The 26,247-nt window shown below is 61.3% G+C and overlaps 1 protein-coding gene across 1 annotated transcript in view; it reads right to left on the minus strand.

Annotated features, from left to right (window-relative positions):
* PDE2A (phosphodiesterase 2A) overlaps positions 1-19,978 on the minus strand; it is a 50,553-nt gene extending 30,575 nt beyond the window's left edge. The window contains exon 1 of the mRNA XM_064505261.1: positions 19,770-19,978. Coding sequence (XP_064361331.1) covers positions 19,770-19,837 — 68 coding nt within the window. The 5' untranslated portion in view covers positions 19,838-19,978. The remainder of the gene's footprint in view (positions 1-19,769) is intronic.
* Positions 19,979-26,247: the final 6,269 nt, after the last annotated feature.

Raw genomic sequence — 26,247 nt, forward strand, 5'->3', positions numbered from 1 at the left:
CCATGCACCCTGCACCTTGCACCCCTGCACCCTCAGCCATGCACCCTGCACCCCTGCACCTTGCACCCCTGCACCCTGCACCTTGCACTCCTGCAGCTGCACCCCCAGCCATGCACCCTGCACCCCTGCAGCTGCACCCCCAGCCATGCAACCTGCACCCTGCACCCCTGCACCCCTGCAGCTGCACCCCCAGCCATGCACCCTGCACCCTGCACCCCTGCAGCTGCACCCCCAGCCATGCACCCTGCACCCCTGCACCCCTGCAGCTGCACCCCCAGCCCTGCACCCTGCACCCCTGCACCCTGCACCCCTGCAGCTGCATCCCCAGCCATGCACCCTGCACCCTGCACTCCTGCAGCTGCACCCCCAGCCATGCACCCTGCACCTTGCACCCTGCACCCCACAGAGCCTCTGCAGCACACAGGGGCTGGAGAGCCCGGGGAGGCCGGCGGTGCCCGGCAGCATCTCCCCACCGATCCCCCGAGCGGCGCTGGGCCGGGGAGAAGCGCTGCCCCCTCTCCTGGGAGAGCTCAGCCCTTACGAGACACTGGAGAGCCCACACGGCCGGGCACCGGCAGGGCTCCCCGAGGACCCGGCGCTCGCGCTGATGCACCGCGGTGCATGCAGGAGGTCCCCGCGCCCCGCGCGCTCTCACTTTTCCCACCTCACGTCTCGTTATCTGCTTTTATATCTGCTTTAATCCCCGACAGCAGCCGTTTCGGCTCGGCTTATTGCGCTCTCCACCCGCAGCTGGCCAATAAAAAGGGGAGAGCGCCGGAGGTGAGGCCCTTGCGAGCCCTCGTTGGCTTTTCCAGCCACCAGGGAAACCCTTCGGAGAGGCGCGTTAATCCGCTCCGGCCTCAGTGATCCCAGCTGTGAAATGGGAGCAGAGCCCCGGCCCGGGACCCAGCCCCTGGGACCCTCCCGCGGTCCCAGCCTGGGACCCAAAGCCGCGGGACCCAAAGCTGGACGGGGAGGCTGCGCCGCTGCCCCCTTCACCCTCCCGGCCCCCGGGATGGGACCCGTGGGGCCGAGCCCAGACGGCACCGGGAGATTTTCCGGCTGCTTTACGCCTCCTCTTTCTGCTGCGTTTTTTTCCCCGCTTCCAGCCCATGTTCGATATATCGGCTCTGCCCGTCCGGCCTCTCCTCGGGGCCTCCGCGGTGCTGGAGACCTGCCAGGCATCGACAGAAGCGCTGCACGCGGAGGGGATTTAATTGCATAGGAGGGAGCAAAGTTCATGCAGGCTGGTGACTATTAACCCTTCCTTGCCACCAAGGCACTGCGACACGCAGGAGGATCCCACGCCGCCGGCAGCGCCCGGCTCGGATCCTTGGCACGGAGAACAAACGACGCCGGCGACGAACACCGCCGGAACACCAAAGCCGGCGGGGACGCGGGCTCTAATCAGGCTCTATCTGCGGCTCAACAGAGGTGTTACTGCTCCGGAGCTGCTAATCCGGGGTGTTCTGCCAGCTCCAAACTCAGGCGGAAATAAATCCATCTGCTTTCCCGCTAATCCCCCCGGCCGGCTGCAGGAGCGCGCAGGGGGGCCGGATCGGTCCCGCCGGCTGCAGAGCTGCTCCCCTCTGCCGGGAGGAAGACCTGGAGCGGGCAGGGAGGAAGAGCAGGGCAGGGATGTGGGGCCGCTGGGGTTGGGTTTTGGGGAGAGCGGGGCTGGCAGGGCAGAAACCGCTGCCGTGTGCATGTGCGCACGGGTGTGCATGCACGGGCTTGGGTGCGTTGCACACACGTGTGTTTGCATGCACAGGGGTTGTGTGCGTGCTTGCACGTGGAGAGGGTGCACGAGGGGCACATGGGGGGCGAAGGGGCCCGAGGGACCCCTGCACCAGCTCCCCAGGCACGTGGGTGTGCAATGCGACTTGCAAACACTCAAATGCGCTCGTTAGCGTGCTCGCACACCACGGTGATTAAGTGGCCGGTGATTAAGGGGCACCGCCGCAGCCGCCTGCCCCAAATCACCGCCCGTGGCGGAGCGGCGGGACATGCCGAGGGGCAGCGATGGGCCCCTGAGCGGGATGAGCCCCGAATTTCTAGCTCTTGGGCACCTCCAAAGCCTCCTTTCCTCCCTTCTCGCCGCATGTTAGTGCTGGCAGCATCGCCGGCGAGCGGAAACCATGGAAATACAAGTGTGTCATTTCTGTGCGGCAAACACTTTGCTTTCTTCCAGACCTCTGACTTTGCAAAACAGGAAGAAAGCAGCTAAAATAAAACGAAAAGACGTTTCTAGAGAAACAGCCATTTCCCTGCAGAACATGGATTTGAGGGTTTTTAATGCCCAGGCCAGGAAAACTTCTGATTTTTCAGAGTACAGACTGCAACGGCGCTGTCGCCCGGACTATTGCCCGCCGGTGCATCGCCCACCATGCCGCGGCTGCGAGGTGCAAGCGCCCGGGCACCGCCGGCCACCTCGGCGTCTGCGGCAGCCGTCCCACGGGCCCAGGGAGCTATTCAAGAGCGTTAATTCACGATGGAAACCCGGAGCGAAACACGGATGGAAGCTCGGAGCGAGAAAGGGGCCCAGGCATCCTGGCACCCAGCAGTGCTCTTGCAGCAGCTGTCAATCACGGGCCGACAGCGCTTCCCAGGCCTGAGCAAGGTTTCGCTGCCGCTATTAGTGTTATTACCACTGCGGCTGTGTTTTTAACCCCAAAACGGGGGGGCCGTTTTCTCCAGCTGCTGCTTGCAAGCGCCACGTGCCCAGCGCCGGCTCTGCTCCCCTGGTGCGTGCAGGCTGGAGGGACTGCGGGCATCTGGGGGACAGCATGTGTCCAGGGGGACAGCATGCATCTGGGGGGACAGCGTGCATCCAGAGGGACAGCATGTGTCCAGAGGGACAGCGTGCATCCAGAGGGACAGCATGCATCTGGGGGGACAGCGTGCATCCAGAGGGACAGCATGTGTCCAGAGGGACAGCGTGCATCCAGAGGGACAGCATGTGTCCGGAAGAACAGTATGCATCTAGGGGGACAGCATGTGTCTGGCACGATAGCGTGCATCCGAGGGGACAGCGTGCATCTGGGGGGACAACATGCATCTGGGGGGACAGTGTGCATCCAGAGGGACAGCGTGCATCCAGAGGGACAGCAGGCATCCAGGGGGACAGCAGGCTTCTGGGGGGACAGCATGTGTCCAGAGGGAGCACATGCATCTGGGGGACACCATGCATCCAGAGGGATTGCATGTGTCTGGAAGGACAGCCTGCATCCAGGGGGATAGCGTGCATCCAGGGGAACAGCATGTGTCTGGAAGGATGGCCTGCATCCAGGGGGAAAGCATGCATCTGGGGAGACAGCATGCGTCCAGGGGGACAGCATGTGTCCGGAAGGACAGCATGCATCCAGAGGGACAGCATGTATCCAGGGGGACAACATGCATCCAGGGGTACAGCATGTGTCCACAGGGACAGCATGCATCCGGAGGGACTGCATGTGTCTGGAAGGACAGCGTGCATCCAGGGGAACAGCCTGCATCCAGGGGAACAGCACGTGTCTGGAGGGACAGCATGTGCCCACAGGGACAGCAAGCATCCAGGGAGAGAGCGCGCATCCGGGGCCGGTGCCTGGCCCCAACACAGGCGACCTGCTGCTGAGCCCCAGCACGCTCAGCACACCCGAGAGACCCGGCCGAGCCGCAGGGCTCGTGGGAGGTCCCTGGGCACCTTTGGAGGGGCTGCAGCCCTTCAGCCTCAGCCCTGGGCACGCATGCAAGCGCAAACTAACCCGGCAAGGCACCGGACGCCAGAGCAGCCAAGCAGGCTGGTTTAGCGGCTTCACTCATTTTTGCCTTGTCGGGAGACTTTTGTTTTTCTTCTTTTCCCCTTTATCGCTGTAAATTTCTCTTCTGATACATCATATGCGAAGAATAAATTAAACATCCGAGCCGGGCCGGGCAATGTTCTTCCAGAGGCACTTAGGCAAATCGTTAGCACGGTAATGATTGTGCCACACCGGCAATTCCAGGTGGCCAGGCAGCAATCAGGAAGCGCCTAGACTGTCCCAGGCAGACGGACAACATTAATTTATTGCCAGATGAAATAAAAGAATAGGCGATATGTGGCAGCAGCGGGGCGTGCTGCTCCTTGCTCACCACCTCCCCGGGCAGGCTCCAGCTGCAAGGCAAGGGGGGGTCTGCGACTCGCTCCTGGTCCCCCAGTCCCCCCACTTGTCTCAACCCCTCGTTTTACCGGGAAAGGTTTGAACAGAACCAGCTGGAAAGGACCCCAGCTCAGCCCCGGCTTAGCGCACCGGGGCGAAGCAATGGGACGGGAGCTCTCTGGGAGATGGGGAGGGGGCAGAGACCGTGGAGGAGGAACTAGGGCTTGGACAAACACATACCAGTCCTAGGTAGGGCTCAGAACCAGATCTGATCTAAAATGCTCCTGAGCCCTGACCCCAGGGATGCTCTGAGCCCCGACCTGGGGATGCTCTGAGCCCCAGTCCCAGGGATGCTCTGAGCCCTGATCCCAGGGATGCTGAGCCCTGGTCCCAGGGATGCTCTGAGCCCTGATCCCAGGGATGCTGAGCCCTGATCCCAGGGATGCTGAGCCCTGGTCCCAGGGATGCTCTGAGCCCTGATCCCAGGGATGCTGAGCCCTGATCCCAGGGATGCTGAGCCCTGGTCCCAGGGATGCTCTGAGCCCTGATCCCAGGGATGCTGAGCCCTGATCCCAGGGATGCTGAGCCCTGGTCCCAGGGATGCTCTGAGCCCCAATCCCAGGGATGCTCTGAGCCCTGATCCCAGGGATGCTCTGAGCCCTGATCCCAGGGATGCTGAGCCCTGATCCCAGGGATGCTCTGAGCCCCAATCCCAGGGATGCTCTGAGCCCTGATCCCACGGATGCTGAGCCCTGATCCCAGGGATGCTGAGTCCCAATCCCAGGGATGCCCTGAGCCCTGATCCCAGGGATGCTGAGCCCTGATCCCAGGGATGCTCTGAGCCCTGACCCCAGGGATGCTCTGAACCCTGATCCCAGGGATATTCTGAGCCCTGATCCCAGGGATGCTCTGAGCCCCAACCCCGGGGATGCTCTGAGCCCAGCTGAAGCCAGCCTGGCCTCGGTGCACGTGGCCTGTCACCTCTGTTTTGCCATGCTCTGTTTTGTCATGGTTTGGACGCTGGATTCAGGTCACCCACTCCATGAACCCCAACCCCTTGCTGGCAGGGCTCCCACACCGCTTTCCGCACCCTCCCCTCGTCCCCAGCCCAGGCTCCCCACGTCTTTCCAGCTGACGACTGGGGTCTCCCCTGTGTTGCCTTCCCCGCGGCCAGGTGACAGCTCGGCGAGACGCTGCACTGGGCTGAGGACAGGCAGCAGCCAACGTGCTGGCTCTCTGCTTCATTAGTGCCCATCGCGGGGGGGCCCATCGCCCCCAGGCCAGGCTGTCAGCTGCAGTCGATGGCTATCGATCCGCTGGCAGAAGGGGCCGAGGCCGATTTGCACCAGGGCGGAGGCACCGCAAAGCCCTCTGCTCGCACCCAGTGAGGAGCGGAGGCGTCGGGACTGCCGGCGGGGGCACAGAGCGGGTCCTGCAGCGGGGCATGGGCAGGACGAATCTCGGCTCAGAGCCTTTCCCTTCCCATCCCCGGGTGCTAGCCCGGCAGCGAGCTGAGCGCTGGCAGCGTGGCACCTGCCTGCTCCAATTCCCTCTCATTATCTCCCTTTTGTTAGCGGCGCATTCACTTGCCAATTTAACCTGGATTGAAACTGGATCGCGCTCTCGCTCTCTTTTCTTCTCCTCCAATTAATTTGTTCATCATTTCTATTTCCAAATTAATTCATCAGGCACCCTTGGCAGAGGGAAGCTGCAGGGTCTGCGTGTTCGGAGCAGCTCTGGGAAGGGATCGCGTTCAATTAGCCGGAAAACAGCGGCTCCACGGGAAAGCAAGCAAGGGAGGAGTTACTACCTGGCGGTGCAGAAGACGTGGGGGCTCTCGGCCTGCAAAGCTGCTACAAGGAGAGGGGGCGGCGGGGGCACCGCATGCCCAGGCGTCCCACCACATCCCGGCAGAGGTGACGGCAGGGTCTGGGGAAGCTGGATCCCCAGGGAGGGATCCAATCCTGCCCGGGAGGGAAGGACCCGGCAGCGCCTGGAGGGATCGGGGAGGTTGAGTGTGTTGGATGCTCCCACGCCTGCGGGGTTTCTCCTTTCGTCTCACTGCTCCTGGTACCTCTCCCTTTGACCCGGCCCTGGGCTCAGCCTGGGACCCTTCCTCGCCGCCACCCTGCCTTTAGCAAGCTAAAAGAGACGTGTCAAAAGAAACACCTCGTAGCTCAGGGCCATCTCACCCACCCTGAGGTGCCCAGCTGGCCAGTGGCAGCCCCGGGCGCTTGGAAACAGCTCCAGAGACGTCATGGGATGGCTACGGGAAGGGAGGAGAAGCAGCATCCCAGCACAACGCTGGTGTCAGATTGGCAGAGGGGCTGCAACGGGCTCATGCCGGTGCTCTGGCAGGCGAGATGCTCTTGCAGGCTCAGAGCATCCCTAGGATTGGGGCTCAGAGCATCCCTGGGATCAGGGCTCAGAGCATCCCTGGGGCTGGAGCGCAGAGCATCCCTAGGATTGGGGCTCAGAGCATCCCTGGGATCAGGGCTCAGAATATCCCTAGGATTGGGGCTCAGAGCATCCCTGGGATTGGGGCTCAGAGCATCCCTAGGATTGGGGCTCAGAGCATCCCTGGGATCAGGGCTCAGAGCATCCCTAGGATTGGGGCTCAGAGCATCCCTGGGATCAGGGCTCAGAGCATCCCTAGGATTGGGGCTCAGAGCATCCCTGGGATCAGGGCTCAGAGCATCCCTAGGATTGGGGCTCAGAGCATCCCTGGGATCAGGGCTCAGAGCATCCCTAGGATTGGGGCTCAGAGCATCCCTGGGATCAGGGCTCAGAGCATCCCTGGGATCAGGGCTCAGAGCATCCCTAGGATTGGGGCTCAGAGCATCCCTGGGATTGGGGCTCAGAGCATCCCTAGGATTGGGGCTCACAGCATCCCTGGGATCAGGGCTCACAGCATCCCTGGGATCAGGGCTCAGAGCATCCCTGGGATTGGGGCTCAGAGCATCCCTGGGATTGGGGCTCAGAGCATCCCTGGGATTGGGGCTCAGAGCATCCCCGGGGTTGGAGCGCAGAGCATCCCTAGGATTGGGGCTCAGAGCATCCCTGGGATCAGGGCTCAGAGCATCCCCGGGATCAGGGCTCAGAGCATCCCCAGGGTTGGAGCGCAGAGCATCTCCAGGTCAGGGCTCAGAGCATCCCCAGCATCAGGGCTCAGAGCATCCCTGGGATCAGGGCTCAGAGCATCCCCAGGGTTGGAGCGCAGAGCATCTCCAGGTCAGGGCTCAGAGCATCCCCAGCATCAGGGCTCAGAGCATCTGGGTCTCAGAGCATCCCCAGGTCGGGGCTCAGAGCATCCCTGGGGTCGGATCTCAGAGCATCCCTGCATCAGGGCTCAGAGCATCCCCAGATCGGGGCTCAGAGCATCCCTGGGATCAGGCCTCAGAGCATCTGGGGCTCAGAGCATCCCTAGTATCAGAGCTCAGAGCACCCCTGGGCTCAGATCTAGGTGGGGGAAGCCCTCTCCCAGGACAGGTGACCCCCCATACAACCCTGAGCAGCCCACGTCTTCCATGCTGCACCGCGGCATCACCAAGTCTGTTGCAGGGTCAAACCTGCGGAGTAAAACCCGGCCTCTTCAGGCGGTGCTGCCCAGGCAGGGCTGCTCCGTCTCCAGCGCGTGGTGCCAGGCAGAGGGGAGAGGGGCAGGTTTCACCCTGCCACCACTCGGCCCCCCCAGAAGGGTTAACACAGGGTACAGCACAGGGTGTACGAGCTAAAAATACGCTGTGACTTTTCTGTATTTGCTCTAATGAGTCATTCTTTTTAAGTAATTTATTGCTTGTTACATAATCACTTTCATTTTCAGCGCTAGAAAATGGATTTCTTTTTTTTTAATGAAAAGGGCAGTTAGCAAATCCTACAGTCACACAATAATTAAACATTTTCCCAACTTCTTAGCAGATGAAGCGGATATGTTTTTTCATTTGTTTTACTCCTGAAGTGCAAACAGCTCGGCGGGGCCAAGGTGCCTGCACGGAGCACGGGGAGGTGACACTGCCTGGAGCCCGGGTCCGTGGCCGGGCCAGCGCCGGGGCTGCCCCTTCTCCGGCTTCGTCTGTGCCGGGTGACGGGAGATGTCACCGTGCACAGATCCCGGGGGCCCTCGAGGCCGGCTCGCTCCGTTTACACCCTCCCTGCTCACAGCCAGGCTGCATGCAAGAAGCATTTGGCCTGCCGTAAATCACAGCGCGGGAAACAGCCCAGCCTGCCTTCACCCTCCTCCTCCTCCTCCCCGGCGGAGAGCCGCAGTCCGGCAGAGCCACGGTGCAGATGCTCACCGTGCAGCATCGCTGCTTTTCCTTTCCTTTCCTCTCTTCTGATTTTTTTCCTTTTCGTGGAAAAGCTTTCTGCAAGAAACACCTTTGCCGATGGAAAGCCTTTTCCTGGAGCGAAGAACAGCTACCTTGCATCGCTACTCCTCTTTCTCTTGCCAATGATCTTTTTGGCGATATTTTTCTTTCCAAAGCAAACAGCCCCCCAGAAAGCACGAAAGCATCCTGCCCTTCCCCAAACACATCCCAAATCTCAGGGAAAATGCCCAATCCGGCAAGCCACCCGGCGCAGAGGGGCCCGGGAACCGCTTCTCCGCTCCTCTCCTGCTCCGGCCATCGGCTAGCTCCGAAGCCAAATCCCCGCCAGCCTCCAGCAGCTCCCCGGGGCAGCTCCCACCCCTCCCAAGCAGGCACCGCTACCCCTCAGTGCAGCCCCACCGCCCATATATATATATTCACCGGGGAACGGCAGTGCCGACCAGCCCATCGCGCAGAAGGGGAAACTGAGGCCGGGCGAGACGGGGGCTTCGGCAAGGCCGCGGGGAGCAGCCCGAGCTCGGTGGCCGTGTCCCTGCAGACCCGTCCCCTACCTGGAAAGCAGAGCCTCTGACACGGCCATAAATAAGGCAGCCGAGGAGGCACCGAGCCCATTGATTTCCTGCCGCAGCCTGCACACGCGGCCAGCGAAACCCTTTCGAGAGCACGCGGATAATAGGGCATAATAATAACCAGGCCGGCGCAGGGAGCATCAGGACCCGGGAAGGAGACGGCTTTTTTCCTGGAGATTAATATAAATTGAGACAACAGGGCAGACGGTGCCTGTGCCAAGCCCTGGCGCTCCGAGGGAAGCGCTGGGAGGAGGAGGATGGTGAGGGTGGGGGTTGGCGGGGATGGGGCCATGCCGGGCGCTGAGCCCTCTCCTCCCGAGCTGCGGGGATGGAGGGAGCCCGGAGATGCTCTCGCACCCCTGGATGCGGCCCCGGCGGTCCCCTGTCCGGCTCTGCATCCCCGGCGTTGCCGGCTGGGCTCGGTGCCCGGGGGGCACTGGGGTGGGGGCACCGCTCTTGGGGGCTGCAAAGCCCCTCTTCTCCCCTCGGCAGCGTCCGGGACAGCCGGTGCTCCCGGTCGTCCGGTGGAAGCGGGAATCGCCCCGGCCGCCGCATCCCGGCACGCCGAGCACCGCCGGCGCCAGCAGCGAGTGCGCGGGGGGAAAGCGCGCCGCGCCGAAGCTGCAGACGAGGAATTACTACGCCAAATGTCTTATTTGTGTAGAAATGCAATTATGCTAATTAAAGCATATCCGTAATTACAGCACTTAGTGGCCCGTAAGTGCACAAGCTCCAGTGACTTGGGAGAATCAGGGAAGGCGGCGGGTTGCCCGGCCCCGTGCCGGCCGTGCCCGGAGGGCCGGGGTCTCCCGTGGGAGTCGAGGGCCGGCTGGGGATGCTGCCGCGGCCGGAGGGGCGGTCGCTCCGGGGCAGGACGCGAGGGATGGGCAACAAAACGGAGGTGCCCTGGATTACGGCCCAACACGGATGCTGATGCAGACGGCAAGAGGCTCCTCAGATGCAGAAGGAAACCGGCAGTGGGGCATCGCCCCGCCGGCACCGAGCACGGCATGCACCTCTCCACCACCACGGAGAAAGCGTGCGAGCATGCAAACACGGGATTTCACCGTGCAAAAGGAGGGATGCCGGCGCCTCGGGGCCCTGCAAAAAAATATCGATGCAAAAATCATAGGCAACAGGCAGGAATAATGAAGGGCTCACAGGGGAGGAGAGGAAACACACGGTTACCCTTAATTCTCCCGTGAATTGTCCTTGAATAAATGCAGCGTTACAGACTTTGCCAACTCATCTTTCAATTAGTAGGTTTAGCTGATAACCAGGAAAAGAAGGAGCTGGAGGTGGTGTTTTATTATGTGTTCTCTACCTTTGCAGCCGCTGTGTTTTCTGTTCCTTCGTTTCCCCCTCTTTCTTCCTTCCCCGGCAGCGGGACGACCCCCTCGGCGGGCGCTGTGCCCCCCGGTGCTGCCGGCAGCCCCGCACGGGGCCGGGTTTGGGTCTCCCGGCCGCGACGCACAGCGTTTGCAGCTGAAACCTCCCCGCGCTGCTCTAATGCAAAGGGCAGACTCCCAAATCAGCCACCTCTCGATGACAACGAAATAAATGCACCGCGTTCGCAGCCCTCTCCGACCCTCCAGGAGGAAACGCTGCAGGAATGCAAGCTATCGATCCCCGCAGAGCCGGTGGGCTGTCTGGAGCAGGAGGGGAGGAAAGGCAGAGGATGGGGCTGCGGGAGCCTTCGTGGTGCGGGAGAAGGTGGGCTGGGGAACCCGGCACCCGGCTGGTGAAAAGCACCGTGGGGCCAGTCGAGCCCAGAGCTGCAAACCTGCCAAGTCCCATCCGCAGCTGGCTGAGCACCTGTGTGTGTGTACGTGCGTGCGTGCGTGCATGTGTGTACACGCTACCTCTCCCCAGCTCCATTGCAATGTGTGTGTGTGCATGCACACCCTCTCTCCTGCTCCATTGCAGTGTGTGCATGCACACTACCTCTCCCCCTCCGTTGCAGTGTGCACACACTACCTCTCCAGCTCCAGTGCAATGTGTGTGTATGCACACTACCTCTCCCGAGCTCCACTGCAGTGTGGGTGCGTGTGTGCAAACACTACTTCTCTCCTGCTCCATTGCAATGTGTGCACACTCCCTCTCTCCAGCTCCACTGCAGTGTGTGTGCAAACACTACTCTCCTGCTCCATTGCATGTGTGCATGCACTTCCTCTCCAGTTCCCTTGCAGTGTGTGTGCAAACACTCCCTCTCTCCAGCTCCACTGCAGTGTGTGTGCAAACACTACTCTCCTGCTCCATTGCAGTGTGTGCATGCACTTCCTCTCCAGTTCCCTTGCAGTGTGTGTGCAAACACTCCCTCTGCCCAGCTCCACTGCAGTGTGTGTGTGCATGCACAACCTCTCTCCAGCTCCATTGCAGTGTGTGTGTGCATGCACAACCTCTCTCCAGCTCCACTGCAATGTTTGCACACACTCCCTCTCTCCTGCTCCACTGCAATGTGCATGCACACCACCTCTCCCCAGCTCCATCGCAGTGTGTGCACACGACCCGTCTCCAGCTCCAACGCAGTGTTTTTGCGTGCACACCGCCTCTCCCCAGCTCCCTGGCAGTGTGTGTGTCCGTGTGCGCGCACAGCACCTCTCCCCCGCTCCCGTGCAACGTCACCAGCGTGCACAGCCCTCCTGGCCTGCGCCTCCTCGTGCCACTGCCACCGGGCTCGGCCAGGGCGGCTGCCACCTCCCCCCGGCGCGCGGGACGCACGGCCGGGTCGGACCGAGCCCCCGAGGCTGCACGCGGGTCGAGCCGTGCCAGGCAGCAGGAGCAGCACCCGAGACCTGCATTTCCGCGCGATCAAAGCGGAGCACGCAGCCACTTTCCCGGGGCGGACTGCAGGGCTGTGGCTAATTATTGCCACTCAGAGCGAAGCGGCACCTGCAATTTCTGCACACCGGCGGCCTGGGGGTGCTGAGCCGGGGAGGGGGCCGGGGGTGTTCAATGGCTGCAGCACGCTCAGCTCACGCAACGCCGCCGAGCGATACCAGCTTCGTAAGAAACCCTATAATTAACACATCGTAGGAGCCCCAGCCTTGCAAGTGGAGGGGAACAGGGGAAATAATAGAGCAAAAATTTAATTAACGCAGGCCGTTAGTGCTCCTCGTTCACTCTGAGCACCGCTTGAGCTGCAGCACCGGTTTAGCTTTCCTGACCCTCTCCGTCTTAAGGGTCCCTCTCCGGGAAAAGCTGAAAAGCCACCAGTAACTACATTACACCCAGGTGCCCATCACCCTGGCGTCTGACACGGGCAGGCCAGGCACAGTTCACCGGCTCTGGAGCTGACCCTTGGTGTCACCGCGACTTCGCATGCTTTGCAATCTGTTCTGTCCTCCCGCGCAAGCCTTCCTCGCCCAAGCTGTGCCTGGCAGGCCCGGTCCAGCTCCGCAGCCTTTCTCTCTCTTTCCCCTTGCTCTCCTTCTCCGGCAGTTTTCCTCCTCCCTCTCCAGCAAGCTGCTTCCCACCGCAGGCTGGAGAAGCCGGCCTCCGAAGGCATTCTCGCTTCTCCTTTGGGCTTCCACAAAACACCCAATGTTTCGGTCCCCAAGTGAGACGGAGAGCGTGTCAGAGCCGAAACGGCCCCGTGCCGTAGCTCCATAGCTCCCATCGCTCCGACCATCCGGCTTGCAGAGCGGGCACGGAGAGAGCGCCCATCGCGCCCGGCCGCGCTGCCAGGCCGGGAGAGCCTGCTGCGGCTGGAGGAGCAGCGGGAGGCTGCCCCGGGGCCCCTAACCCTGAGCCTAACTCTAAGCCTGATCCTCACCTTCACCCTGACTCTCACCCGGAGCCTGAGCCTCACCCTGAGCATAACTTTGACCCTCAGCCTGACCCTCACCTTGAGCCTGATCCTCATCCTGAGCCTGATCCCGAGCTTCACCCTCATCCTGAGTCTCAGCCTCACCTTGACCCTCACCCTGAACCTGATCTTCACCCTGACCCTGACCCTCACCTTGACCCTGGCCCTCACCCTAACCTTGACCCTCAACCTGACCCTCACCTTAACCTTGACCCTCACCTTGAGCCTGAGCCTCACCCTGAGCCTGAGATTCACCCTCACCCTGAGCCTCACCCTCACCGTGACCCTCACCCTAAGCCTGATCTTCACCCTCACCTTGACCTTCACCTTGAGCCTGATCCTCGCCCTGAGCCTCACCCTCACATTGACCCTCACGTTAACCCTCACTGTGAGCCTGATCCTGAGCTGAGCCTGATCCCGAGCTTCACCCTCACCCTGAGTCTCATCCTCACCTTGACCCTCACCCTGAGCCTGATCTTCACCCTGAGCCTGACCCTCACCTTGAGCCTGATCCTCACTGTGAGCCTGACCCTGAGCCTCACCCTCACCTTGACCTTGACCCTCACCCTGAGCCTGACTCTCACCCTGAGCTTCACCCTAACCTTGACCTTCACCCTAACCTTGACCCTCTCCCTCACCCTGGCCCCCCAGCAGGGATGCCCCACGGTGCCCATGGGTGGCTGCATTCAGGGTGCTGCCCGGGAGGGCGGCAGCACCCGGCAGGACCGGGGCACCTCCGCGTCCCTGCTCGGCCCCGCACCTGGCCGCCGTCTCCCTCCCTCCGCTCCGGCGCGTTCCCAGCGGGATGCGGCCGGGCGCCGGAGCGCTGGCGGCTGGCGACGAGGCGGAGATGGCTCGCCTGGAGCAGCTGATAATGAAGTCATTAGGCGATGTGTCATCGCTCCGTTTGAGCCGGGAGATTAAAGACGCGGCGGTACCGACACCTCGCTCCATCGCGGAGCCTGCCTCGCTCAGCCCGCGGTTTTTATTTAAGGACTACATGGATGCACCTTGCTTTTTCCGCTCGGAAAGGATGCGGCCGTCGGGCTCGCGATGTTGTTAGAAGCTAAAAAATGGGAAAACGCCCCAGTCACCTGCTGCGAATCGATGCCAAAATCTGCCCATTTCGCTTAACCGTGGTGCTCGCGCGTGGGGCGAAACAGCCGGGTGCAGCCGGGATCCGGCCCGGCTGCGGCAGCTCGGGAACGCCAGGAAAGCCCGTCCGCGAAACGGGGATGCCGCCGTGGGCAAAGCGCTTCGGCAGCTCCTCCCGCGAGCGCATCTGTAAGCGCCGGTTATTGCCATCTCGGAGCAGCTCCTTCCCTTAGGCCGGTGCTGCGAACCCACGGGCACATCTGGCCGTGGAGAAAGGCAGCGCGGGTAAGATTTGGCCTGTAACAGCTCAAGAGAAGAGGGAAAAAAAATCCCTTAACCATTCTTAGCCTCTCAAACGTTCATTATAAATAGCTCCTGGGTGTCTTCTGAGTCACCCAGCTGAAGCGTGCAAGCTAATAACTAGCTGGGAAGGGCCTGGCTGGCTCCGGGAGAGGACGGCGAGCTGGGGAGGCTTTTGGGCTAAGTCAGCGCTGCAAGGCTGGGCTGCCCGAGAAGCTGCTGCTTTCTTTTTCACGTCTCAGGTGAAACTGTCTTCTAGCTCCTTTTGGTGGGAAAAAAAAGCCAAACAGACTTGGTGCTTCTGAAACATGCTGCACAGGCATCCTTGCCGGATGGAAATACGTGTGCCAAACTGATCGTTGTCCCCCTCAACCAACCCAAAGGGAAAAAGTAAAAAGCAGGATTTGATATTTTCTGCAGAAAATCCATCCACCTGACACCGCCTCTCAGGTGGAAATTATGTTTTTCTGCTCAATCTACAAGTAAAAAGCCAAGCCGACACATTTTCAGCAGGCCCCAAGCCATCCGAAATGCTCCCTGCAAGCAAAACGTTCACAACTTTTCAAGTCTCTTCAGCTTTTCCCGGATCGGCACCGAAAGCAAGGTCAGCGCCGGGGACGAGGCCCGGGGGACGGGGCAGCTCGGCTCTTCGCGGGGAGGCTGCGGGACAGAGCGGCCGTCCGGCCTCCCTGGCTGCGGACCAGCACGGCTCTCAGCGAGCCACGTGGGAGCCGGGAAGGAGACAGCAGCGAAATCAAGTAACGGGCTAAAGAGGGAGAGCGGAGACCGCCCGGAGAAAGCGGGGAGGATTCCCGGAAAGGGCTGATGCATCCCTCGCTTCCCCAGGGGAAGCCCAGCAGCCCGCTCCGAAGAGCTGCCGGAGAGGCGGAGAGCGGGATGCCTGCCCCGGATCAGAGCTCGTCCTCAGCCCCTGGAGCCAGCGGAGCAGCTCGATGGGCGGACGTGCCAGGCGCACGGGCTGGGCTGCAGCCGAGCTCCCCGGGTCCCAGCCGCGGCACGCCGGCTGGGAATGCCGTCGCCTCCCGGGGCCGGGGCCAGCCTGCCAGCCCAGCGGGGACCAGCCTGGTTGCCTGCATCTGTGCAAGCATCTGGCCAGCAGCCGGCAAGCACCGGAGACCAATTCCCCAGCGGTTTAAAACCACTGACTCCTCCGAGGATGAGGATGAGGATGCTCCAGGGGCGACGGAGGCGAAGTCCCTCACCTGCCTGCAAGAGCTCCGTCGAGCGGCAGCGTTTGCACGAGCCGGATCCCTGCATCGGGCACGGGGCGGTCTGGGGACCTCCCTGGGCACAGAGACGTGCTGGAGAGCTGGCATTAACTGCAGCACCCTGAACATCGGCCAAAGCGGGAGGTGAGGAGCTGGACTGCTCAGCCCTGCTTTGCGCCGTGCAAAGCCGGTGTTTCACCAAGAGCCTCCCTCATTCGCGACACCCTTGGGTAGTGCAAAGTCCGACTTCTTTGGCCAAAGTTTGCAGCAGGGATACGTCGGAAGCCAGGAGGGTTTGCAGACACGTCACACCCTCTCCCGGCTGCCCTCCTGCCTCTCCTGCTCAGCGTGCTCAAAGCACACCTGGCCTCCGGGGCTACGCGACAAAACGTGCGGGTGATGCTGACGTGCTCCAGGCACTTCCCGGCTGACAGCTGCCAGCACGGAGCTGCGGGGAAGTCAGAGGCACCGTGACCTCAAACTCCGCAGAAGCACGGGGGACGTGACAGCGGGAAGCAGCGCCTTGCCGGCCCCGAGGATCCCGGCAGCGGGACGGGATGTTCAGAATAATGCCACCGAGCTCCTGGGTGAGCCTTGAACCCCTCCAGCTGCTCTCCCGCGCACCCCCAGACCGGGCCCCGTGCTGAGCAGCTCACAGCTCTGCGCATCGGGGAGGTAAAACGGGGACGGTGCAGTACGCATCACCTTTGCACAAGGATTAACGGGGACGCGCGGTCCAGCTCCTGACATTTGCTCCGTCCCTTGAATAACAAGCATAAATATTAACGCGTTCCTGCGAAGATGCATAAGGAAACATCTCTGTCCTCTCACAGGTCACCGGGCCCCGTCCCCTGGAGGTGCTGAGGGCTCCCCAACGCTCGGCCAGCCGCGCGTCCGGGGCAGGACGGAGTCCCTCGTCCCAGCTGCAGCTGCAGCCCGAGCCAAGGTCCCTCCTCCACCATGTGCCTGGCACGAACCCGGTCCCAGCACCGGCAGCGGCACTCTCACGCCCTGAGCAAGGCAACACTTGGCCTGTTCACAAGCTTTCGCATCTGCCAGGGAGCTGCCAGAAGCAGAGCGGGCAGCGGGGACAGCCCGGCGAGGCACAGGCAGCCCTGCCTGATCCCAGCGCTGCCTTCACGCCAGCTGAAGGGAGCCCGCGGGCTCTGCCGAGCTGAGACCGTCCCTGCCCAGACGCTCGTCACCTCGACCGCGTCTGCAAGCGGCAGAGCTGGGCTGCTTTTCCTCCAGCCCTGCTGCTGTCAGCGAGTGTCCTTGGCCTCCCTTGGACATGTCGGCTCTGCTTCCAGCTGGACTTTCTCTCCAGCCTGGTGCGTAGGCAGCCGGGGCCGTTTGCCTCGCGCGTGCCAGCGACTGGGTGCACTGCTCTCTGCTAGCGCTGCATGCAGCGGCGAAGGCGGCGAGAAGGAGCAGGGTACTGCTAACAAGGCCACCTTGTATTCCCTTCTCCGATTAAATCCAAGCGAATCCCAGCAAACCCCTCCAAAAGCAGGGCTATCCGTAATGCTTCCAGCTGCCCCCCTGCTGCGCTTCGCTTTAACATGCAAATGGGATCCCGGTGTGAGAGGGGAGCTCGTGGTCCGCAAGCACGCAGCGGGTTCAGCTGCTTTCCGCTGCCGGCCACGCTGCCACGCGCGGCGGCAGCACCTTCTCCGAGCACCCTCGCATCCAGCGCGCTGCTAACCGGGTCAGGGGCAGGACTTCCCACGAGGGCGAGGGGAGGAGGAAATGGGTTAAAACATGGCCTGGATAACACAAAATGGCACTTGACTGGATGCCGCATGACGTTCCCATGGAATAAATCAGAACTGAACAGCGGGGCTGCACTGTGCACGTGGAAACCGAAGAACTGGCTAACTGATGGCTCTCAGCTAGCAAGCACCCACGGAGAGTCCCCACCTCCTCAGGGAAGGGACGCAGGAGCTGTGCTAAGCCCGTGAAATCCACCACGTCACGCAGTGGTTGTGCTGCCTTCCCTCCCCCTTCCCCCAGCAATTTCAAGGCTTTATCCATCCCCGAAGCCCAGCATGATGCTACATGGACAGCAAAGATCTGCAAGGGAAGGCAACAGCACTGCTGTTAAAACCTGCTAGCAGCACACAAAGACGAGCGAGCGGCGAACAACGCCAGGGCTTGAGCCGTGGCACTGCGCGACCCGGATCACTCAGCGAAGGTGGCCCACGCTGCCTAAACGCGCCGGGAGGCAGCTGGGTACAAAGCGTGGCGCGGAGGGACCGGGAGCACCGGCCATCGCGCGGCCGCAGGAGTCGGAGTGAACACGCGCTTCGCAGAGTACCGAAGGGGAAGCTGACTGCATGAGCAAGGACATCATCCAAAAGAACTTGGAAAGCTTTTCCTCCTCTGTATACAGCCCTGGGGTCTATGGGAACATGGACAAACACATCCTAGGAACAACAGGAGCAAGACCAGGTCTGAGGGCAAAGGTTACATCCTGGGTAAAAGGGGGAATCCTTTTGGTTCACTATCCATCATAGACCCAACCCGTCCTGCCCCGGCTCTTGAGGGCCCTGCCAGCCCAGCTGCTCTAAGTTTCTGTAACATTTACCTTTCTTAAAGGCCATTAAACAACAGCTACAAGTCACAAGAGGGATTCCAGCCAGAGGAAAGATGCGGATAGCGTGACATTTCAAGACCTTTGTGTGTTTTGCTTACAGAAAAGAACATGGGCACATGTTCTGACGGTAGCATAAAAGTATCTCTGCAGGGGAGCAAGCACACAAAGCAACAGAGAGCAAGCTGGGAGAGTCAGGAGAGGAAGGATGCTATCAGCACAGGAGATTGGACCCAGCACCCAAGGCAGGGTAAGTAGATCGGTAGCTCTTGGCGTGTCAGGGTGAGACCCTGCTACGGACGCTGGGGTTTACCCCACACAGGGCTGTAGGGACCTAGGCAGGGGTGATGCTGAGGGATATTTTCTATAGAGGAAGGCAAACTTATCACCTGAAGGTCACCTCGGGGAGGGTGTGGAAACCTGGTAACATACTCTGGGTTTTTATTCGGGGCAGGGAGTAGATGGCTGACTTCCCTTGTGCCCTGGCTGTCCACGGTTCAGGGTCCTGTAATCCCGCTGGAGAGAAACAACTGCTTAAGGAGACCCGCCAGCTCCCCCCAGCCGCATCCCCTGCTCGGCGAGGAGGTCCCTGGGAGCGGTGGTCCCAGCCCGGGCAGGACTGCCCAGACAGGCAGTCTGGCTGGTGACTGAACACGTGGAGCTGGCAGAGCCAGACAAAGGAATCCAAGCACGGAGCCACGTTCCTCCTCAGCTGCCTAGACCCGCATCTCCTCCCCTGCCTGATCAGATCATCTCTCTGGCAATGTGGGATCTGCAGGGCTGTGCAGTGACTGCCTGGGGGACAAGGGACTGGGAGCAGCCAAGAACACCCAGCACCCGGGAGGCAGAGCAACCACGTACTGCAAATCGCTTGTGCACAGCCTGCTACCATCAGCTGTGGTGCCTCGTGAATGCTACACACACAGGCAGACGGAGCCAGGGGGTCTCCAGCATCGCTAGCAAAGCCCGTGGGTGACGGGAATTAAGCCACCGCATGCTTCCCGTTAGCCAGCTCAGCCCCTCTTCCCACGTGGGCTCTAGGAAACATCACCCTTCACCGCTTCCAGGGAGCACTGTCATCTCAGAGCAAGGTCACCCCATGCTCACAGGCAGAGTCCCCTTGTGCCTGCAGCTGTGCTGGCAGGGACAGAGCCCCGCTGACCCCCGGAGCCCCCTCCGCATCTCGCTGCATGCAAACGGGCGCAGCAACATGGGGACCCCCAGACCTGTTGCGTGGGTGTATGTGGGGAGGGTGGCTTCTTTGCTTCGCATGGAGCCGCAGAAACTATGATTCAGAGGCCTGACCTGCACTTCACAGAGTCACCCAACGCCTGCCCCAGTCCCCCCACAGCCCATAGCCAGGCTAGAAGCCCTCCATGCCCCCCGGAAAATGAGTGGCTCGGGAAACACGGAGATGCTGTTCACACCAGCCCTCCAGCACAGAGCCCTCCAGACAGCCACCAGCAGTGACCTGCTCCTGGCTAACACAGGTGGCCGGCGGGGGAAAGGGGGGGGTCACGGCCACTTGCCACTCCCTCGCCACCCTGCAATTCCCCCCTCCCCTCCAGCTGTCAGGCAGGAGGAACTTTTTCCTGCCTCCCCTCTCTCCGATGTCTCCCTTCTCCTCCTCTCCCTGTCGGTCCTTCTCCCCTCGCCCCAGAGCATCCCCTCCCTCGCAGCGTGGGCCCCCCGGTCCCCCCGTCCCCGGTGCCGGCAGGAGGGGACTCACAGGTCAGATGTGGTCGCCTGGTACGGCTGGCTCCGGCAGAGGATGGAGTGTCCGCAGCCCTGGCCCATGGCTCCGCATGCTTCGGCAGCCCTGCCAGGCGGGCAGCGGGGGCTCGGCGAGGGGTCCGGGCGGCGAGGAGCCGCCGCGGCGCCCGGCTCGGCGCTGCCTGCGAGCGGAGCCTCCCGCCGCGCTCGGCGAGGGTGTCTCCAGCCGGCTGCTGTCACGGAGCCCGATGCAGCGCGCCGAGGCGTGCGGGTGGGGGATGGAGCGGGGGGGGAGGGGGGGGGACGCCGCTGATTGACGGCGCCGCTGCGGCTCGGCGGGGCCGGGCGGCGGCCGAGCCGCTCCCACCTGGAGGGGCCGAAGGGGCCGCACCTGCCGCCCGCCGCCGGCCGCCGCGCGCCGCGCCCGGCCTCGCCCGCCGCGCCGCGCCGCTCCGCGGGGCCGCCGCCTTTGTCTCGCGGGGCACCCGCAGCCCCGCGTGCGCGCCCGCCCGCGCCAGGCCGCAGCCGCCTCCGCCCGGCGGTGGCCGTCCGCGCCGGCACCCCCGGAGCTCGCCGGGACCGGGCCTGCCCGCGCCGGGCCTTGTCCCGCCGGCACCGGGCCTGCGAGCAGATTCCTGCCCGGCCTGGCCAGGCGCACGGGCATCACCTCCTGCCCCGGCAGCACCGGGCATCACCGGGCCCGCAGGCGGGTCCCTGGTCCAGCAGCGCCGGGCAATACCAGGCAGCACCGGGCCCGCAGGCGGGTGGTCCAGCAGCGCCGGGCAGTACCAGGCAGCACCGGGCCCGCAGGCGGGTCCCTGGTCCGGCAGCGCCGGCAGTACCAGGCATCACCGGGCCCGCAAGCAGGTCCCTGGTCCAGCAGTGCCAGGCGGTACAATGCCAGTACATTGCAGCACTGGGCAGCACTGGGCAGCACTGGACAGTACCGGGCCCCCAAGCCGGTGCTTCTTCTGGCTGCACCAGGCAGCACCAGGCCTGCAGGCAGGTCCCTGGTCTGGCAGCACAAAGCGGCACCTGGCAGTGACAGGCAGCACTGGGCAGGATTGGGCAGCACCAGGCAGTACCAGGCCTTCAGACAGATCCGTACCCTGGCAGCACTGAGCAGCACCAGGCGGCACTGGACAGTACCAGACCCGCAGGCAGATTCCTTCTCTGGCAGCACTGGGCAGCCCCGGGCAGCCCCGGGCAGTGCTCACTCTGCAGGCAGGTCCCTGCCCCTGCGGCACCAGGCAGCACGGAGCCTGCAGACGGATCCCCTGGAAGCACAGGGGGTTCCCAGCCCAGTCTGTACTGGATCCATGGTGGGGGGGGTCTCTGCCTGGGTAGTACCAGGCTGGCTGTGCACCCTGACTGCTCCCTGCCCGGGCCAGCTGTGCACCCCAGCAGTGCGGAGCCAAGGCGGCTCTCCTGGCCACGGGATGCTGCCCACCACACCGGTGGAGCTCTGCGCTGTGAAGCCTGGGCAGGGGGGACGGTGGGAGTCTCCAAGCCCTTGGCCATCCTGCCTGGGCAGGGGGGACGGTGGGAGTCTCCAAGCCCTTGGCCATCCTGCCTGGGCAGGGGGGACGGTGGGAGTCTCCAAGCCCTTGGCCATCCTGCCTGGGCAGGGGGGACGGTGGGAGTCTCCAAGCCCTTGGCCATCCTGCCTGGGCAGGGGGGACGGTGGGAGTCTCCAAGCCCTTGGCCATCCTGCCTGGGCAGGCACCCAGTCTTGACCTCCCACACACACACACCTAGGCACGGCTGCACCACTCCATGCCCTTGTGCGTGCTGTCATCTCCCGGAATAGCACAGCTGCCCCTCTGCCAGCCTTACCGTGCACACCGCCCTTTGCATGTGTGCAGCACCGAGCACCATGGGGCCCATCTTGGCTGGACTGGAGGAGCTGCTGCGTTATCCATTCAGGTTTTCAGGGCACTGAACAGGGCTGTCCCCACGACCACATTGGGATCTCCTGCCTGGGCCACGAGCTGGCAGGGCGAGCTGCCGCCAGGGTGGGAAGGCAGCAGAGAGCGGCTGGAGAAAGGCGCACACTCCAGCCAGCCCCGAGGCCTGTGCTCCAGTGGGGCTGATCTGCAGCGGCTGAAGATCCAGCGCACTGGAGCTGTGCTCCTGGGAGGGACCCAGGCGAAGGGTGGCCTGTGTTCAGTCAGGATCAGAGCAGGCTGGCCTGGTGCCACGTCTCCTGGCACCAGTGGAGGAGACGAAGAGGGAGCATGTGCAGACTGGACTTTTAAAGGCATTTAAGTGCTCCAGCTCCTTCTAATACAAGAACTGGAAATATCAAGTGAAGCTGGCAGGGACCAGGACCCTAACAAAGAGGAGGAGGAGATTGTCCTGTGAGGGGAAAGTAAGGCGTGAAACTTTCTGCCTCAGGATGCTGTGGATGCTAAAAGTTTACATGGCTTAAGGGCAGAGTTTTCAAGGACACAAGGGTTATTAATGATACAGCAACCAGCAGTACCTCAGGACATCGCAGAGCAGCAAATGGTCAGAGGCCAGGAGAGTACTCAGGGAAGTTCCAGATGTACTTGCACTCTTATATCCCCTGGGCAACTGCTTTCAGCCTTGGTAATGAGGAGTGACGGACCTTTGGTCTGACCCAGTACAGCCATCGTGATGTTATTCTGATGTTTCCAGAAGAAAAGCTCTTTGCATCATGCCCCCATCTTCAGGAGTCACTGCAACAGGAGGCTCTGGGCAAATACTCGGGGGACTCGGTGGGTTTTGAAGCCACGGGGCATATGGGAGAGCCCTGGGCCAGCTCCCAGCAGCTGGTGCACAAAGCAGAGGGCAGAAGAGACACTGGCAGGGGAAACCAGCTGAGATGCGGTCCAGGCCCTGGATACTGCCCAGCTGGGAGAGGGCTGGAGGAGGCCTGCTGTGCCTGGAGCATCCTCAGCCGCGTGCCACGCTCTGTCCTCATGGGGCAGCCCTGCAGGTCAGGCCAGGCAGCAGGGTCTGCACAGAGTGGCCAGTACCACCGCTGGCTTCAGGCCTACTGCGGGTTTATCCCTGCTGGCGAAGAGGGGCTGTTGGCAGGGGTGAAGGCTCCCTACGGCCTGGCTGGAGCATCTCTGGTGTCCAAAGGCCCTGCAGCATCTCTCTGTGGTTGCTGTGGCTGCCCTGACTGCTGGGGCTGGCGTGCAGTCCCTGCTCTGACTGCTCTGCACAGCAGTACCAACCCACGTCCCCAAAACCAGCAGCTTGACCTCGTGGCATGAGATGTTTCAAAGAAAGGATCCATTTTAGGCGTTCTCCACTAGCCGTGTGGATTTCAGTCCCTGCAGGGTGGCTTTTTGCAAGCAGAGCGGAGATCTGTCCTTTAAAACAAAGGCTAAAGTGACAGTGCTGAAATTTCCATGCTACTTCATGAACTCACCAGCTGGGACTTTTAAGAACAGCAATAGATATTAAGAGATTAGCACTCAAATCACATCAGCTCCTGTCAAATTCACAAGGATTAGTACCCCACAGCCTTTGGAAATGGAGAGTGTATCATATAAAGAGACCAGGTCTGCTCTCTACGTTGTCCAGTGGGGGAAACTGAGGCACACACCTGGGGTGACTTGCCGAAGTTTATCTCAGGAGCCACAAGTCGAGTCATGGCTGATTCAGGATTATTTAAGCACCATCACTTTGCTTCAGCCTCCGGACTGGTCCTATTTCCTTCCTTTCTGAGCCACAGGTTTAATAACCATCCGAGTGCTCGCATTCCCTACCCGAACTCGCCTGGGTTTTTGGAGCATGTCCCACGGTCCTTTGTGCAGACCTGCTGTGGGGTCCCACCTCGGCCAACGGGGAACGTCTCTGCTTGTGGGGGTGCTACGGGAAGCCCCGGAGGACGAGGGATGGCCACGTCCCTTGACCCATCTTCCCCTTGCAAAGCAGCTGAGGTAGAGCCAGGGTCCATCCACCCCACAGCAGCGAGAAGGTGACAACCGGTGGAGGGGCCAGAGCTGGCTGAGGAAGGGAGACGTGCCACGGGCTGGTGGCTGGGGCTCCTGGAGCCCCGTATCTGCCTGGCTGGCTTTCCCAGCAGCGGCTGCCGCAGTGACTCAGTGCCGGGGCTTTTGCTGACTGCTGTCTAGGCGGTGGCAAATCTGGCAGCTGCACCGTGGCATCATGATTGCACATTTGACAACGTGCTGCCGCCCGCACAAATCCTGCGATGGATGCCCCAGATTCCTTGGTCAACGAATCTCCCCGCGTACCAGCTCTCTGCTTTTCCTGGTGCTGTCGTCAAGCACGCAGCCCGCATGGCCGTCCTTCGACCTGGTGATTTTATTTGTCGCTCTCACTCATTTTTTTTCTATGTTGTTGTTATTTGATTTCCTCCCACCAGCCTGGATCTTAGGGGAAAACGACTGCTAGATGGTTCTCATTTCAGCACAGGCAAGTTTAGAAGGCTGTCACTGCACTGTTGCACTTAGTGTTGTTATTAATGCATCCAGACTACAGCGACTTTCAATCTCTCTCAATTTCTGGGCTCCAGTGGAGGTGTAGTCTATGCATAAGGACTGGCACTGGGCTTGTTTTCCTCTGCTACTGCTTGCAGGCCTTTTAGAAGACATCCAGAGACCTCAGGTTGACCTCGAAAGCACAGCTGGAGAGTCCGCGATGCACAACGCTTGCCTGGGGACGCAAGCAGAGGTCTCAGAACCGAAACAGGCGCTGTGCCTGACCTCCAGCTCTGCGTGCTGGGTTTTGCACGCCCGGCGGAGGCGGCAGGGATGGATAGCGGCACGGATGTGCAGTGTGGGCCATATGACACCATCCAGCACTTCAGCGCTGAGCTGCTAACTACCTCTGGCTGAGCCAGCCTTTCCCTATAGTCTTGGCACGAAGACATCTACGGGAAGCCCCCTCATTCCCGTAAGAGCTGGTTCCCATGGCTGTTTATTCCCACCATAAACAGCATGTCTCATTCCCAAGTGGAATTTGTCTGGCATCAGCTCCCAGCCAGAAGCTGCTTGTGAGATCAGAGCAAATTGAGGTCGAAAGGACGTGACGGGATCCTCCCCCAGCCACGAGGGAAGAGCAACCATACATGCATATTCCCAAAGAAGGTATGCGTCCAACCTGTTTGTGAACCCCTCTGTGAATCCCTTCCTGACAGTCAGTGCAGTGCCTGGCTGTCTCTCCTATCCAAACATCATTCTTAATGTTTAAATGCTACATTTTTTCTTGTATGAGTAGATCCGTAGTATTTTCTCCTCCAGAGAAAACTTAGCCTGGTATTCAAGCAGCTTACGATGGTCCTTCTGCAAACTGCAGCATGAGCTCATGGGGTCTCTCACTGCAAGACATATTTCCTCCTTCCAGCATGTGCAGCCCCTGGAGTTTCAAAAATGCTGAGGAATTTAAACAGCCCGATGAAACACTTCCACTGTTTCTAAAATATTTTGATGCATTTCATTAAAAATGCTCTTTTTTTTTTTTCCAGTCGGCTCCAGACAAGTCTCTGCTCACTTTCTATCATTTAAAAGCATCCAGTTGTACGGAGGATGGTTGGACTGACACAGGCCTTGAGGACCAGGGAGACTTCTGGGACCTTTTCTGGAGATAGGAAGCTCTGACAGATGCCATGAAAACAGGCTGCTGGTTCAGAGACACCGAAGGCAGAGGAACCTTCCAGCTGTGTCTTTTTAATGCCCGTGCCACGTTTGGAGGAGGTTTCTTAGCAGGTTTCTTCACCAGCCCCGAACAGTGAGGTCTTTGCCTCTGCTAGAGCTCTCCACCACCACGAAGGAGACATCTGGTGCTCTGCTCGCGTGGGCTCTGGCATTGCCTCTGCATTTGTTGAGGCTTCTCCTCCTCCAGGCATTGCCCTTTGGGGCCAGCTGCTTCTGCTCCCCTCCGCAGTGGCTGGGTCCTACCGGGACCACCACGGAGCTGTCTCCTGGTGTCAGCAGACCGACCTCCCTTCTGTGCTGAGATGGGCTCAGCTCAGGGCCAGCCTGCTCTTCCAGTAAGGCTCTTCTCACAGATCTGCATTAACTGTACGAAGTCTGGGGCCTGCACATCTCCCGCTAGAGCTCTGTTAATTAGGAAGGAAGAACAGGCATATGTCCCGCTCCACGGATCCCGGAGCCCTCTCTCCTTTCAGATGGTGTTGATCCGACGGCTGCCAGCACGCGCTTCCCGAAGAGGCTGTCTCCCTGCATCGTGCGTTTGGGCGCAAGAAGGGGAAAGCAAGGATTCCTCCAACAAACTCCCCTGGTGTTTGCAATCATTTCCAGGTTTCCGCCCTCCTCGCGCAAACACGAAGCTCCGCGTGCGTTTAAGAGACGCTGTGTGCGCGTTCGCGCCGGCACCGCTCCCCCCCGCGCGCGTTTCGGGATGTGCCTGTGTGCCCGCGCGCAGCCTCTGTGTGGGCACCGATATTTGCTTCCATCTGTGCGGGTCCATGTGAGCCTGAACCCGCGTGCGTCTGCGTGGGAGCGCTCCAGCGGTAACCGTGTCGTTCTGTT

Source organism: Dromaius novaehollandiae, chromosome 1, assembly GCF_036370855.1.
Source record: "Dromaius novaehollandiae isolate bDroNov1 chromosome 1, bDroNov1.hap1, whole genome shotgun sequence".
Lineage (NCBI taxonomy): Eukaryota > Metazoa > Chordata > Aves > Casuariiformes > Dromaiidae > Dromaius > Dromaius novaehollandiae.